Here is a 17650-nt window from a genome sequence, read left to right as displayed (position 1 = left end):
AGAAAAAAATATTTCTGAATGTCTGGAAGTGATAATTATAAAACCTGAAAACCCCAAATTAGTCAGTTCAGGAGAGGAATGTGTGTGTGTGTGTGTGTGTGTGTGTGTGTGTGTGTGTGTGTGTGTATAAGTATGTGTATATTCTTTCTATGGAGATACATTTTATTGGGTGCCAATTATACCCTTTCTGTTTGCTAGAATTTTACTTTGACAATATGATTAATTAGAACCAATTTACAAACACAATTAGCAAGTATAGAATGGTAAATGTATAAAGACAATGAAAGTGTATCATCTTCAGCACTTTGGATAGAGATGAACAAGCAAACAGGACAATTTTACTGTGATTCCCCCACATCCCACCCTGCCTTTTTCCTATTTGTTTTGTATTGAGATAGAGTCTCACTATGTAGCCCTGGATGGCCTAGTGTGTGTAGACCAAGCTGGCCTTGAACGCACAGAGATCTGCCCTCCTCTATCTCTCAAGTATTAGAACTAAAGGCATGCACCACCATTCTGGACCCCAATTTTTCTATGATTAAGTGCAAAACAAAAGAAACAACCCCCACCAAACCAAAATACTTGACTGTGTAATATAGTAAAGAAATATTAATCACAGGGATAGTCATACTGAGTTGATAGCATTAGGATTGGCTCCTTTCTCCAAAAATGTCAGGCATATATCCTTCACATCATGTGCTTCTTCACAAGCTTTGAGGAACACTGGCTTTCCTTCGTAGGTAATGTTGTTGACATCTGCACCATGATCCAAGGCAATCAGTGTACATCGATAATGCCGCTTTGTGGGTAAAATGCAATAAAACAAAACACCTGTGGAAAAAACAGTTCCACAATGAGAATTCCTTGTTCAGTACCTAGTGGCCAGCCCCCAAAACATATATAAACACATGTGACATTATATGGATGCCTCAAGTTATTTTTAGTAATATACATATAAACATATATGCATATTAATAACTAATGATTGAAAAGAAGAGGCCATAAATTGGAAGGAAAGTGCATAATGGTATATGGAAAGGTTTGGAGTGAGAAACATTGTAAATAACTTAAATTTTAAAAAGAAGCAGGTAAAACAGGCCCTGCATCCGGGCCTCTGTTCCAGTGCCTGGGGATTGCCTGGGAACTTCACAGAGCTTCCAATCTGGGCAGGAGCCAAACACCCCAGACTCCAGGCCATCTCTCCCACCAACAAGACCAGAAAACCATTGGATCCAGCAAGGGACCAGGGGGCCAGGTGGGAGGCTAAGCACCCCAGATTCCTGGTCTTCTTCTCCACCCACGGGACCAGAACAAGGATCAGGACTAGAAGAACTACCAGATTATTGGACTTGCTAGCACCCACCAAAAGGGAACTCTGGTCCCCCAACCACCAGACCAGTAAGGGGCTCTTTCTGCACCCACTAGAAAAAGAGATGGGAAAGACACAATACAAAAACACACTCAGCAACAGAAAAACAAATATGACACTGCCAGATTCTAGAGACTCCACACCAGCAAGACTCCAACATTCCAATGCAAATGAAGCAAAAGAGAATGACCTTAAAACCACTTTCATGAAAATGATAGAGGCCCTAAAAGAGGATATAGGAAAATCCCTCAAAGAAATGGATGAAAAAACAAACCAAAAATGCAAGAAATGGAAGAAGAAAAGAATAAAAAAATGCAAGAAATGGAAGAAAAAACAAACCAAAAAATGCAAGAAATGGAAAAAAACAAACCAAAAAAAAGCAGGAAATGGAAGAAAAAACAAACCAAAAACTACAAGAACTGGAAGAAAAAGCAAACCAAAAAATGCAAGAAATGGAAGAAAAAGCAAGCCAAAAAATGCAAGAAATGGAAGAAAGAATAAACCAAAGAATTCATAAAAGGCAACAAATGGATGAAAAGATAAACTGAAAATTTCAAGAAACAATGCAAACAGTGCATGGGTTGAAAACTGAAATAGAGACATTAAAAAAACACAATCTGAAGAAAGGCTGGAAATAGAAATGCTGGGCAAACGGTCAGGTACTACCGATACAAGCATTACCAACAGAATACAAGAGATGGAAGAGAGAATCTCAGGTGTTGAAGATACACTAGGAGAAATGGATTCATCAACCAAAGAAAATCTTAAGTCCAACAAATCCTTAACACAAAACATCCAGGAAATATGGAACACCATGCAAAGACCACATCTAAGAATAATAGGTATAGAAGAAGGAGACGAAAACCACCTCAAAGGACAGAAAACATATTCAACAAAATCAGAAGAAAACTTTCCCAACGTTAAAAGAAGACATGCCAATGAAGGTATAAGAAGCTTACAGCAAACCAAATAGAGTGGATCACAAAAAAAGTCCCCTTGCCACATAATAATCAAGACCCCAAATATACAGAATAAAGAAAGAATATTAAGAGCAGCAAGGAAAAAGGCCAAGTAACATATAAAGGCAAACCTATCAGAATTTCACCTGATTTCTCCATGGAAACTCTGAAAGCCAGAAGGTCCTGGATAGATATTCTACCAACACTAAGAGACCATGGATGCCAGCCCAGACTACTATACCTAGCAAAGCTCTCAATCACTATAGATGGAGAAAACAAGATATTCCATGACAAAACTAGATTCAAGCAATACGTATCCACTAACCCAGCCCTACAGAAAGTTTTCGGAGGAAAACTCCAACCCAAGGAAGTTAACTAAAACCAGAAAAACATAGGCATTAGATAATCACACTTTACCAACAGCCAAAAACAAAACCAGGAGTGGAATTCCACACATAATTCCACCAACAACAACCATTCCAAATCAAAGAAGAATGAGCAATCAATGGTCATTAATATCCCTCAACATTAATGGCCTTAACTCACTCATAAAGAGACACAGGCTAGCAGAATGGATTCGAAGACAGAACCCATCCTTCTGCTGCATACAAGAAACACACCTCACCCTTAAAGATAGACATTACCTGAAAGTTAAAGGTTGGGAAAAATTTTTCCAATCAAATGGACCCAAGAAACAAGCAGGAGTAGCAATCCTAATATCTAACAAATTAGACTTTAAAATAAAATCAATCAAAAGAGATGAAGGAGGTCATTACATACACACCACAGGCGAAATCCACCAAGATGAAGTGTCTATCCTGAACATCCACATTCGTAAAAGAAATATTACTATAACTTAAATCACATATAAAGCCCCACACACTTACAGTGGAGGATTTCAACATACCACTCTTACCACTAGACAGGAATACCAGACAGAAACTCAACAAAGAAGCAAATGGTCTAATAGAAGTAATGACCCAACTGGGATTAACAGACATCTATAGAACATTTCATCCACATAAAAAAGAATATACCTTCTTCTCACCACCACATGGAACCTTCTCAAAAACTGACCACATGCTTGGCAACATATCAAACCTCAGCAGCTTCAAAAAAAATGGAAAAACTCCATGCATCTTATCAGACCACCATGCTTTAAAATTAGAATTCAACAACAACACAAATTGCAGAAAACCTACAAACTCATGGAAATTGAATAATGCACAACTGCACCATTCCTGGGTCAAAGAAGAAATAAAAAAAGAAATGAAAGACTTCCTAGAATTCAATGAGAACGAAGACACAACATACCCAAACCTATGGGACACTTTGAAAGCAGTGCTACGGGGGAAGTTCATAGCACTAAGTGCCCACATGAAGAAACTGGAGAATAGTCATATTAGAGAATTAACAGCACAGCTTAAAGCTCTAGAACACAAAGAAGCAAACACCCCCAGGAGGAGTACATGCCAGGAAATAATCAAATTGAGGGCTGTAATCAATAAAATAGAAACTAGGAAAACAATACAAAGAATCAAAGCAACGAAGAGTTGGTTCTTTGAGAAAATCAACAAGATAGACAAACCTTTGTCCAAACTTACCAAACAGCAGAGAGTGAACATGAAAATTAACAATATCAGAAATGAAAAGGGGGACATAACAACGGACTCTGAGAAAATTCAGAGAATCATCAGGTCATACTTTGAAAACCTGTACTCCACAAAATTCGAAAATTTAAAGAAAATGGATGGCTTCCTGGATAGCTATCACTTGCCAAAATTAAATCAAGAACAGATAAACAATTTAAGTATACCTATAACCCCTATGGAAATAGAAGCAGTCATCAAAAGTCTCCCAACCAAAAAAAGCCCAGGTCCATGATGGCCTCAGTGCAGAATTCTACCAGAAATTCAAAGAACAGCTTATACCAATTCTTCTCAAAGTATTCCACACAATAGAAGCAGAAGGGTCTTTGCCAAACTCTTTCTATGAGGCTTCAATAACCTTGATCCCCAAGCCACAAAAAGACACAACCAAGAAAGAGTACTTCAGACCAATATCCCTCATGAACATTGATGCAAAAATACTCAATAAAATACTGGCAAATCGGATCCAAGAACACATCAAATCAATCATTCACCATGATCAAATAGGTTTCATCCCAGGGATTCAGGGATGGTTCAACATAGGAAAATCTATCAATGTAATCCACCATATAAACAAGCTGAAAAACAAAAATCACATGATCATCTCACTAGACACTGAAAAAGCCTTTGACAAAATCGAACACCCCTTCATGATAAAGGTCTTGGAGAGACCTGGGATAACAGGAACATACTTAAACATAATAAAAGCTATATACAGTAAACCAACAGCCAACATCAAACTAAATGGACAGAAACTCAACGCAATTCCTCTAAAATCAGGAACAAGGCAAGGCTGTCCACTCTCTCCATACCTTTTCAACATTGTATTGAAGTTCTAACCAGAGGCATACGACAACAAAGGGGGATCAAGGGGATACAAATTGGGAAGGAAGAGGTCAAACTTTCACTATTTGCAGATGATATGATAGTTTATATGAATGACCCAAAGAACTCTACCAGGGAACTCTTACAGCTGATTAACACCTTCAGCAAAGTGTCAGGCTACAATATCAACTTAAGAAAATCAGTTCCCCTACTATATGCAGATGATAAAAGGTCTGAGAAAGAAATCAGAGAAACATCACCCTTTACAATTGCCACAAACAACATAAAATACCTTGGGGTAACACTAACCAAACAAGTGAAAGACCTGTATCACAAGAACTTTGAATCTTTAAAGAAAGAAATTAAAGAAGCCCTCAGAAACTGGAAAGATCTCCCATGCTCTTGGATAGGCAGGATCAATGTAGTAAAAATGGCAATCCTGCCAAAAGCAATCTACAGATTCAATGCAATCCCCATTAAAAGCCCAGCACAATTCTTCACAGACCTTCAAAGAACAATAATCAATTTTGTATGGAAAAACAAAAGACCCAGGATAATCAAAACAACCCTGTTCAACAAGGCAACATCCGGAGGCATCACCATCCCTGACTTCAAGCTCTATTATAGAACTATAGTCCTGAAAACAGCTTGGTATTGGCACAAAAATAGACAGGTAGACCAATGGAATCGAATTGAAAACCCCGGTATTAACCCACACACGTATGAACATCTGATCTTTGACAAAGAAGCTAAAAATATACAATGGAATAAAGAAAGCATCTTCAACAAATGGTGCTGGCATAACTGGAGGCTGGCATGTAGAAGAATGCGATCGATCCATGTTTATCACCATGCACAAAACCAAGTTATTACCAAGTCCAAATGGATCAAAGACCTCAACATAAATCCAGCCACACTGAACCTCTTAGAAGAGAAAGTGGGTGGTACCCTTGAACGAATTGGTACAGGAGACAGCTTCCTGAACATAACACCACTAGCACAGACAGTGAGATAAACAATTAATAAATGGGACCTCCTGAAACTGAGAAGCATCTCTAAGGCAAAGGACACAGTCAGCAAGACAAAAAGGCAGCCCACAGAATGGGAAAAAATATTCACTAACCCTACATCTAACAGATGGTTGATCTCCAAAATTTACAAAGAACTCAAGAAGCAAGTCTCCAAAACATCAAAGGACCCAATTAAAAAGTGGGCTGCAGAACCAAATAGAGAATTTTCAATAGAGGAGTCTAAAATGGCTGAGAGGCACTTGAGAAAGTGCTCTACATCCTTAGCCATCCGGGAAATGCAAATCAAAACAACTCTGAGATACCATCTCACTCCTGTCAGAATGGCTAAAATCAAAAACACCAATGACAATTTATGCTGGAGAGGATGTGGTGAAAGGGGGACACTCCTCCATTGCTGGTGGGAGTGCCTACTGGTTCAGCCACTTTGGAAATCAGTATGGAGATTCCTCAGAAAAATGGGAATAAACCTACCACAAGACCCAGCAACTCCACTCTTAGGCATATATCCAAAAGATGTCCATTCATACAACAAGGATGTCTGTTCCACTATGTTCATAGCAGCTTTATTTGTAATAGCCAGAACTTGGAAGCAACCTAGATGCCCCTCAACTGAAGAGTGGATAGAGAAAATATGGTACATTTACACAATGGAGTACTATTCATCAGAAAAAAACAATGGAATCCTGAGATTTGCAGGCAAATGGATGACACTAGAAGAAACCATCCTGAGTGAGGTAACCCAGTCTCAAAAAGAGAAACATGGCATTTGAGGTAACACAGTCTCAAAAAGAAAAACATGGCATGTACTCTCTCATATATGGATTTTAGACATAGATCTGGGGAGTGCCAGCCTACAACCCCATGGCCAGAGAGTCTGGGAAACAGAAACTTCATTCAGTGGCTGATAGAAGAGGCAGACTCCCATGGCTAAGCACTGAGATGAACTCAAGAAAGCCAGTAACAGAGAGGGAGGACTGATGACCAAAGAGATTAAGACTGGGCTGGTTTAACCCCCAGAAACATCTGACCTGATAAGGGTTAACTCTTAAATCCCAGGCTGGGACTGATCAAGACCCCCTGAATGTGGGTGTCAGTGAGGAGGCCTAGGTAATCTATTGAGCCTTGGGCAGTAGATCAGTATTTTTCCCGAGTATACACATGGACTTTAGACTCACATCCAACAATGTGAGATGCACTCTCATCCTGAACTCTTGGGAGAGGATCTAGGCCCTGCCCTGGGTGAAATGACAGACTATGGACACCTCCATGGAGGGCCTCACCCTCCCTGGGGAAATGAGAGGATATTGGGGGGGTTGGGAGGAGGGCACAGGAGGAGGGGAGGGAAACAGAGAGGGACCTGGAACTGACTTGTGAAGCAACCTTGTTTCTAATCTAAATTTAAACTTAAAAATAATAATAAATAAATATTAAAAAGAAAAATTAAAAATCTTTATATATTGAATCTGTCAAGAAAAAAGGAGAATTAAAAAGTCCATAAGATATGTCTTTGACAGAGTTGGAAAACAGTTGTAACTTAATCTTACAGGATTTGAGCTAGGTGAGACTTGGAGTCCTTGTTGGCCCTGGGATTTGGCAGTTTATGGTCTATACCCCATGTGGCTCTTCAACTTTTCAGGGCTGTGTGAATCAGGAAGTTCTTTGGGTATCCTGAATTCCACCTGAACCCACGTTTATAGGGAACAGGCTCTTGATTTCATAGCAGTAAGAAGAAAATCCAAATCCACTCTACCCTCATGGTAAATCATTTTGTTCCACCGAAAAGATAAATGCTAAATCTTCATACTTGGGACCTATAACATACTCTATATCAGTATACTGTATGCCAAAAATGTACTATGTACCAGATGTTGTTACAACCCAGATGGAGTGGTGGTAAGCATGCTGTAGCAAAATAAATTTAAATTCCACACTGACTTTGTAATGATCTTGCACCCAAAAGAAGCTCCATTAAAAAATGAATAATAGCCCCAAGGACACAAGTATGTCAACTATGAAAAGGACACCATAAGAAACGTAGGGAAATGGATAATAAAAGCAGGTAAAAAAATTCTCAAAAAACAAAGCAGTTTAATGAAAATGATTCGCTATCTTGTTTTAATATTAGCCAAGAAACTAAATATAATGTCTTAAAAAATAAAAGTGCAAAGACAAATACCAAAAAGTACTGAAAAGAATGGAAGACAGAAAGAAAAGACAGGATTAAGCCAGCAGGACTCAAGGAAAGATATTAAAGATTAAAAGTCACATTGAAGCAGGGAAAGGAAGTGCAGAGTCTGTATGTATCAACTGTGGTCAAAGGCAGGGAAAAAGTCACAAAAACAGAGTTGACTCCAAGAGAAGCAAAGATGACCCAACGTGTAATTTAATAACAAAAGACAACACATATCAGGAAAGTTATAGAGCTACAATGGCAACTCTGTGAATGAAAAAGCTGAATCTGAATATCAGAAGGGAACACTTGGCTTAAGAACAACCAACACCAGGTAAAGCCAGATGAAGAAAGTGTCTTATGGACCAAAGCTCAACTCCCATCTAATACGAAGTCAAGCTACTTCCAAGACTTTGTATGGGAACATTAGAAGCAAGAAGATCTTTTTCAAAAGGGACTCTATAATGTCACAGGAAAAGGAAACAGAAAAATTTTATACTTTTAAGCTGCCGATCATTTGCAGAACCGACATTTAAACACACATATGACTACGGATATAAGAAGTCAGTGAGAGAAGTCCAAATGAGTAGGCTAAAGAACTCTTAATATAAAATCCAAGTCTACCATTACGGCAACAGTGTGCATAAGAGTCTCTGCCATCTCTTCAATCATAGAACTAAAATTAAATTGCTGGAGTAATTCTATGTACAGACAGATAAATAAATTCATTATAATGTAGAAATCATGTAACAGAAATTTGGATGGGTGAAGGGAAAAATAGATAACATAAGCATATGATATTTTTCCAACTTCTGCTGGAAATCAAGATACTTAAAGGAAATAAGGAGATATAGGAAACAACAATGTATTAATTGAGAGGATGAAGGGATTCACCAGAGAGCTAAGTTATTCTAAGTGATCACAGAACTGAGTGGTGGGAGGTTTCTGTATGAACATGATTCTTCACAAATAGAATCAATGTGTATAACTAGATGATACAGTTTCAAACGTGCAGAAAGCTATCAAGGTAGCCAATAAGGAAAGTAAAAAGCTATTGGTTTTAGAAAAAAATCTAGAACACATAGGAAGATACTTTTGTATACATACACACACATGTGTAACTACATAATATAAAATAAAACCACAGCTCTGAAGCCTAATTTATGGACATTTAGACACATATAGTGTAGATAAAATCACACTATTAAAAATGAAGTTACATATGAAATGAAGCCCTAAATGTACTTCATATAAGAAGACACACCTAAATAAGATTACTCAAATTTGGAAAAACAAAGATGGGGCTAAAAAATGTAGTTCCAAGATAAAGGACTTGTCTAGCTACTCAAGATTCTGGGTTTTATTCCCAAACTACAAAAGAATTAAAAAGGAAGGAATGGATGAAGGTAAAGGGGAGGAATGGAGGGAGCAAAACAGAGATATCTGAATGGAGAGCCAGTCAAAGACATAGTTAAAAATAGAAAATCAAAATTGTCTACTATATACAGAAAGCAAGAGTTAAGAGTCAGAGGATCAGGGAGTTTGCTTGATAGTGTGTCTCCTAGTAATACCGGCAGCTACAACCAAAAGTATCACCAGCAGTGACTGCCCAAACATGAGCTGAATCAGGATAACACCAGTAGGCAAGACAAAGATGATGGGGAAAAGCCCACAAAGTCTCAGCCCTACACAAAGAACTACAGGCAACTGAGGAAAGCTATGAGCAGGAGGAATAGTCTTCCCCAGGAAAGAGCACAGCAATTGGTTTTTCAGTGACAAATGGTCAGCCCTGAAAACACATACAAGTAACATTATATGAACTCAACAGACTATATTTAGGAATATATATATTTATGCATGCATACAATAACAATTAGTGATGAAAGACACCATGAATGTGAAGGAGGGCAGGGATGAATACATAGGATAGTTTCAGGGGAGGGAAGGGAAGGGAGAAATCTTATAAATATAGCATAATCTCAAAAATAAAATACAATTTAAAAATGAAGTTAGAGCTGACCAAAACAACATAACAGAGAACCAAACCAAATCAAACTCTGAACGTAATACTGGCCTTAAATTTGTTACAAGGACCTAAGGCGTTTGTGAAGTGCACAGCTGCAATGATGGTGTTTGTAACTCAGAACTCAAAGCCTACAGCCTATGTCATATCCTTGTGATGACACATTTAAATATTCTGTCTTCTTGTCCTGTAGAAAGACCATGAGCCAGTCTAACTTTAAGGACCAGGAAACAGGATGTCAGTGTCAGGGATTATCCTGGAATAAACAAAGCGGTGGCCTCCCAGCTAAGGGTGTCTAAGCCAAATAATGCTCCCTTGGAGGGAAAAGACAGGGGACTTGTGTTAACAAATGAATCAGCTTACAAGGTTATGAATGAAAAGCACATTACATTTATATTAATTCATATTTTGTTTCTCCCCATGTGACTTATATTGTTTTTTCCCATGTTTATATTTCTCAGTCCTTTATTAACTTGATACTAATTTGATGAGAATACTATTCATATGGCTGCTGCATTTCCTACAAATATTTATTTGACCTTGTTCCAAATTTTACTTTACATTACATTTTTATGCTATATAATGTCTCATTCTGATATATTGTTTGATTTATATATCTTGGTTCTAAACTAAGAAAGTAACCTTTTCATCACAGTGTTTTTCAGAGTTTATTCTACACAACTTAAAGTATGTTTGATGCTATGTGGAACAACTACTTCATAGTCAAATACACATGCAAAATTATTTTGACTTTGTCCCAACAGGAACAAGAGGATGGCTCAATTTGTTTTATTCAATGGTTGTTTAATGAATTCAGTAGTATTTTTACATGTGCCACTTTTAACATCCCAATGATTCCATAGTTCATGTATGGCACCGCAGAAAATGGCATTCTATGAATCTTTGGGGTGGACAGGTTCTCACTGTGTAGCCCTGGTTCAACTGAAGCACTATGCAGAACAGGCTGACTTGAAGCTCATTATATAGACTAGTTGGTCTCAAACCGACATAATCCTTTGGCCTCTGCTTCTTCATCGTTGTTGGGATTATAGGTGTGGGCCACCAAGTTCAACCATTCTATGAAACACAAACAGCTGTGTTTTCAGTACTTAAACAATTTAAACTATATTTGACCTCTAAACGTATCTGAAGTTTATTTTGCTATTTGGTCCTAGCCATATATCAAATATCAAGTTGGAAGTGAGTTATGAAATAAGTTTTCCTCCTGTCAGAAAATAGTAACAATGTAAAATGGGATGCATTTCTTCAGTGTAGGTTAGTGTCCATGAATTTGTAGCTGTGGTAATCCTCTGGGACAACTGATTCAATCTACCATGTTACATTGAGTCTGTTTGTAATTATTTTGTTAATTTTCACGAGTCTGGTTCAATTATGGCCTGAACCTCAACTAGGCAAAATCCTCAGACCATGTTTTTGAGACCCATACCTTGTTGGTGGAATTACACATGTAATAATTCTCAACAGACATTGGTAGTTTCAAGTTATATTTCTGAGTGCACTAAAACATGACCTTACAAAGTTGGCCTTTAAGCAAAACCCACCATAGTTTTCTCAGGATCTCAAATGCAGTCAGTCCTTTTATACTAGGTGGATTTTGTCCTGTCTGGTTCCCACAAAAGGAAAATCCACAAAGTACTAAGTCTAACACGATCATGTTCTAAAATGTAAGGAATGCTTCTACCTAAGCAAGATTTTACCCTTCACCATAAATGACTATAGCTGCATGGGTAAAGTTGAAGGCTGTCCTCACTTGAAAGAATCTGCCAAGCCAGGCATGGAGATCCCTACCTCTAATCTCACTGTCTGAGAGTTTCACACAAGTTGATAAAATTCAAGGATAGCCTGAGCTGAGACCTAGTCTCAGAAGTGTAACAATAAAGAATGACAAAAGAAACCATCACATACAGATCAGGTTATAAGGAAGCTATATATTTCAGTACAGCAATGGGAACTGAATATTTTACTTAAGATCCTATTTTACTTCTGAAGCTAGAAAACATGCTTGCTTTCTGGCTATAAAGTGAGCACATTATTCAGGACAGAATACGGAGTTTTACCTTTTCCTTCATTATCAACTATCGTCATGTCAGCTTTGGCTTTGGCTAAAATTTCCATTGACAATTCATGGCCCAGCTCTGCTGCCCTCATTGTTGGAGTACAGCCCTTGCGGTCTTGCACATCAGGGTGAGCGCCAAGTCCAAGGAGAAAGCTAACCATGTCAATGTCGTTGGAAACAGAGGCTAAGTGGAGCGCACTCAGGCCATCAATGGGTTCAGTGAAATTGATTAGCTCAGGGTATCCAAGTTTGATCAGCTTCTCTATCTGCTTCTTGTCTTTGTTGCGAACACACTGAAGAACCCTGTAGATCTGTAAGTTCTCAAGTCTCTTGTCTGCTAAAGCCATGTTAGACGTTCACTTCTTAATAATGCTTTTTGGACTAAGACAAAAACTATAGAGAAAAAGGGAAAACAAAGAAAGTTAAATGTTACTGTTATTTTTTATTAAGTTACAGTATCTTAAAGCTCAAAAAAGAGGTTTTAAATATAATTTAGTTCAACTGCTTCTTGAAAATAATATACATATATATATACACATATATATATGAAAGACATGTAGCTGACATAACATTAAAATACTTCAATTTTCCTAGAGTAATTAATTCTAGTTTGTGTGGTGGTTCCCTTGTCACACTTAACTTCTCTTCACTGCCATAGTGTTTACCTGCCAACATGAGGATATAAGTTCCCATCTGTGGTTCATACCAGTACTTCCCTTACATTGAAGTATACACATTGTTTAGTCCTGTTTATTAAGAGGATGAGTCTACTAAGCTGTGTGAGACATCAAAGCTAGGAGCATATAGAAGGCATGGGTGATCATAGACAAGAATAGGAGAAACTTGGAATGTTAATAATGCAGGCTGTCTCCTCAAAGATGGAAATTAATAACTGTCTTCCACCCAGAAGACTGGAGGTGGATATTCTTAAGGGCCTGGTGACCTTTGCTATCTGTAGAGCCAGATATTAGTCAAATCCTCCAGAATGTTTATCCCAGATTCTTCTTTCCCTAGACCTTATCTGTAGCTTTCTCAGTCAACAGAACCTATCCTTAGGGGAGATGTCACATGTACTTTATAGCCTGCTGATCTCTATGCTGTCTTGTTCAGAGACCACAACAGATCCTAGGCCCTTAAGCTATAGAACCCATCTGCATTGTAGAGATCCCATGTACTTTACAAAGGAGTTCCAATGTAGTCAATGCCCTTTAAGCTTTATTGAGCACATAGGATTGGGATAATTGTCACCAGGGAACTTTTTCTCCCAAAATTGTACTAGATTTAAATATGTCTAAAATAAACTGACCTGGTATCAGACTCCAGAAGTTTTGACCCTGCACTACCTGTCATGGTAATCCATGCTTCATTTTTTACCTCACCCAGATAAATTCACTACCAGTCATGGCAATGGCTAGGACCCCTGTAGAAGGGATGATTCTTACATTATCTTAAGAGAGGTTAAGGCAGCTATGTGGAGGAGAGACCACTAAAATTTTCATAAGTAACATCAATGTTAAATGATCATTTGAATGAATGCCTATCAGCTTGCTCGTATTTTTCCTGAAAAAAAAAGAAACTTCATTATCATATAAGGAATCAGTTCTAAGTAGGGGCTGCCATTCTGCCCCTACTCAAGCTCCACTGCAGTGAACCATCTGTCCCCAGGTGTGTTGAATTGTGTAACTGTATACACATAGGGGATGCTGGCTAATCAGCATCCTGAAGGCTTTCTCTAGCAGACCTATGTGGAAAGGCTGTCACTGCTGAAGCTACCAGTTGGTTTTGCCACTGTGGCTATTGCAGAAAGCACATATGCAAAGGATGAAGACAAATTGATAGCAACAGCTGTGCACTGGGTCTCACTGTGTCAGACATCCATACCACCCCATCTTATACTGAAGGTTGCATGAAAAAAAATCTATTTTTCTTCTTCTGAATGTCTTATCTTGGCACCAGGCAGTTGGCCATATGTCTTACTGTTTCCACAACAACCCCTATATCCCATTCTCTAGTTAACATCTGCAATGGAGATATTCTAGTTTATTACAAAATCAGCAAGTATACACATTCTTTTCCCCACCACAATCTGACTCCTTCAACTACATGCTCTAGTGTAGAAGTGCACCATTGATTCCATGTTCCTTCTTCATGACTCCGTAGGTAACCAGCTAAGCCTGTTTCTTCCTTTATCATGCCCATTCCTCTACTATATTCTTTGCTGGCTTTCTTTTCTATTGTTGGAGTGTCTTGATAGGACACAGCACTTTCATCCTTGGGAACTCTGTGACTAGCACCATCTACTCACCTTTATCCCAATTTGTAGCTTCTGATTCTTCACTCTCAGGTTATGTAGCCCTAATGAGCTCTACCTAAAGTGAAAAAGACTATTCTCCATCTATATCTGATGGGCTTCACTAACATGTCATAGTTAAGGGCCAACTGGTAGATGCTGGGAAAGAAGGAGAATTATTTCTCTTTCAGGTTGTGACAACTGGTAAGTTGTCTATGCTCCAGCAGGTTGCCCTATACTCATGCCTATACAGGCAACACTAACTGAACAAAAAGGAACACTAAAAAAAAAGATCACATGAAGGGAGACATATTGGGGGCTATCCAGGGGTAACTGAAGGGGGAAATGGAGGGTGTGTACAGTCATAATATGTTCTGTGTATGTATGAAATTCCCAAAGAATAAATTACATTTAAAAAGTAGCACAACCATTGCAGAAGGTATATTACCTTGACTTTCTTCATTTCTTCCCATTTCTGATAATGGTACCAACTGCTAACCACTTACTTAGATCAAAACACTAGAGTTAAATATCATTCCTTTTCTTCTTCACAGATACCCCCCCAAAAAAACTTATGAGCAAATCTCATGACCTCTGCCACCAATGTATATCTTGACATCAACTCTCCACTAATGTCCTAGGTCAAATCATTGCCACACTGGTTTGTCTCACTTCTCTAACAGCTCCATATATCCCATTCTTTTGATAACTGCAAGAAAAGAGTCTTTTTAAAATGTTGATAAGACAGAATCATACACTCTTTTGACCCCAAAAGTTTTAGAACGATTTTTTAAAAAACGCTAAGTGTGTGTTCACTGCTCATACATTTACCACCTAGGGACTACCAATAAGGCTACTGATACTTGCATGAGTTCATATCCATCCATCCCTTTATCTGCTGAATAAGCTCAGTTTTTGATGCAGTTCAAAGCAAAGCACAGATGCATCCTAATATACATACCCTGAACTGGAATCTATTATGCATTTTCAGTCCTTTTCACATTTTGACTATTCAGTGAAATGAGAAAATATTACATATGCCAGCCCAGTCTACATAGCAAATTCCAGGACAGACAGAGAAACCCTATCTTGAAAATGAAAAAGAAAGAAAAATATATTTAATCTGTGCATTGTGTGTTTTTCCCATTAGAGTGCAGTCATCATGGAATGTAAGATTTATAATACAATTATTTCTCTATGCCTGAGAAACTGAATTACAGGAGGCATTTGATGAGTACTTTCTCAATGTTTAATAGCTTCAACTTAAAAGAATTGAAGAGAAGCATAAAAGAAAATTCCCAGGTTTCTGCTTTGAGCTACTAGATACCTGTCTCTGGAATGGGCTTCTCATTGAGGGCTCCACATTTATCAGGCAGAATAGGCAGCCTATGGGCATACTGAAAGGGTAGACAAGCTGATATCCAATTTTGAGACGTCAGGGGAGATGTCTGGTGCAGCTCTGTGGTGGGTTATGAGGTCTTCAGCAGTTACAGGGCGGCTGAAAATAGAGTCAAGAAGAGCGAACACCAGTATTAAACCCATAACGCCAAGCCGTTTCTTGTCCTCACCCTTCTGCCCTTTTCCCCTTTGCTACAGAGATATCAGCCCTCATATCACTGAGAAATAGATGTCCTGCTTCCTTCCAGTAGGCCCTCTCTCCCCTTCTAGTCTATCTCTAACTTACGGTGGACTAGTTTGTTCAAGCCTTTGTATAAACGGACTCCAAGTAAGCCCTGGGTCTGTCACCCATCTGCCTTTGCAGCATGGCTTACTGACACTCATTTCAGATGCATTCAAAACTCACTTGCCTGCAGTGTCACACTACACATATATACACATATGTATGGAATAGGACACCATACCACTGAATAGTTTATTGATTTACTGAACCAAAGAAGCCCTACTTATGAGGAAAAGGGACTTCACAGTCTTACACTTTGATATTGTCTGATTCCATTCATTAAAACAAAAATACCTCCCCCTAACACAGACAACAAAAATTAGCACCATGGTTCAACTGAGCTCTGATAATGGGTTCAGCAGGTCCCTAATCAGTTCTTGGGTTGGAAGACAGTAGCAAGTAATTAGTGTCTTGTTTTGAGTCCTTTGAAGTCTGAATAGTCTTAAATTATATAAAAATACCACCCCCTTACTGTTCTTCCCTTCTCCTGCAAACTCTCAGATGATTTTCCAGGGGCAATTTTACATGAAGAGATCTTTAAATTCTCCATACAGTCCACAAGCTAGGGGTGGCCCATTAGAAAAATGGATGAAGCTACACTTGACAGAGACATGTAGTATAATGGATGAAGCTACACTTGACAGAGACATGTAGTACAGGGGAACTGGCCACCCGTCCCTTACATCCCTTTCACCCACTGGTTGCATACTGAAGGCACGTTAACTACAATAGTCTGTTTTTACTGACTTAATCTGTGAACTAGGGATACACAACAGTAGTTATTTGTGGGTCTGGATCAAAAGGAAATGAGAATTATGGCAAAATATTTAGACGTGTCCTTCAGGACAGGCTGGCTATGAATAAACACCACCTCTGCAGTTTTCTTTTCAGCCCAGCCATAGGCAACGGTGTACATTTGTGGGCTTTTCTACGGTGCCTTCAGTTTTGAGTCCCCCAAAAATCTAGAGAGGAGAAGGGAAAGTAGAGATGTCATTTCACAACAAAGGGTAGGGTACCAATCTCACCTTTTAGTACTAGAGGCAATCAGGAGCCAGATCTCTCCCTGTTCTTGTGAGTACCTTACACTCGTTCTCTGTCGCCTGGGACTGGTCGAGCCGAGGCCCAAGGCCCCAGTATTGAATGGTGACCCTTCCGGCAGAGCAGGCCAGCCTGCGCGCAGGCAGCAGCGAAGGATGTGTGTGTGTGTGTCCGCCAGTGTGTGGCCAGGTGATCATAAGGGGAGAGATGCTGCCGCCAGGCTGGGCCCACTGTGAGCTTCACCCACGCACGCACTGCCTGCTGCCAGGGCAACCGCTCAGGTGAGCGGCTGGGTGGAGCTTGCCCTAGGCCCCGCCCATCACGGGCCGCGGAGGTGGTTTAGTTGAGGCTAGGATGCTCCTAGATTGGAATGCTATCGGCAGAGCACCAGGACTCCACACTCCCATTCGGTTCTCCACCCTCAGTCAAAAAGAAGAAAAGTAAAGCTGTGTAAAGCAACCTTGTTTCTAATTTAAATTTAAATTTAAAAATAAAAAATATATATATAAAAGAAAAGTAAAGCTGTCTATGGTAAACA

At 39.0% G+C, this 17650-nt stretch overlaps 1 protein-coding gene across 5 annotated transcripts in view; it reads right to left on the bottom strand.

Moving 5' to 3' along the window:
* The window catches only part of Ankef1 (ankyrin repeat and EF-hand domain containing 1), a 57866-nt gene that overhangs the window by 16267 nt on the left and 23949 nt on the right, over nt 1–17650 (bottom strand). For 2 of the 5 annotated variants that reach the window (XR_005877439.1, XR_005877438.1), the window contains 3 exons: nt 15721–15891; nt 12105–12496; nt 632–831 (listed from right to left, as the gene is read on the bottom strand). Coding sequence is in view for 1 of the 5 variants with exons in the window: in XM_040746375.1 (XP_040602309.1) it covers nt 632–831; nt 12105–12450 (546 nt within the window). In the remaining 4 variants the exon portion in view is untranslated. Of the gene's footprint in view, nt 1–617; nt 832–12104; nt 12497–15720; nt 15892–17099; nt 17383–17650 lie in introns of those variants that run through there. The other 3 variants (XR_005877437.1, XM_040746375.1, XR_005877440.1) reach the window with 3 other exon arrangements.

The sequence above is a fragment of the Mesocricetus auratus genome, unplaced genomic scaffold (assembly GCF_017639785.1).
Source record: "Mesocricetus auratus isolate SY011 unplaced genomic scaffold, BCM_Maur_2.0 Super-Scaffold_100004, whole genome shotgun sequence".
In the NCBI taxonomy this organism is placed as follows: Eukaryota; Metazoa; Chordata; class Mammalia; order Rodentia; family Cricetidae; genus Mesocricetus; species Mesocricetus auratus.
Note: the sequence above shows the minus strand (reverse complement) of the source record. Positions and strands in the feature narration are given on the sequence as shown.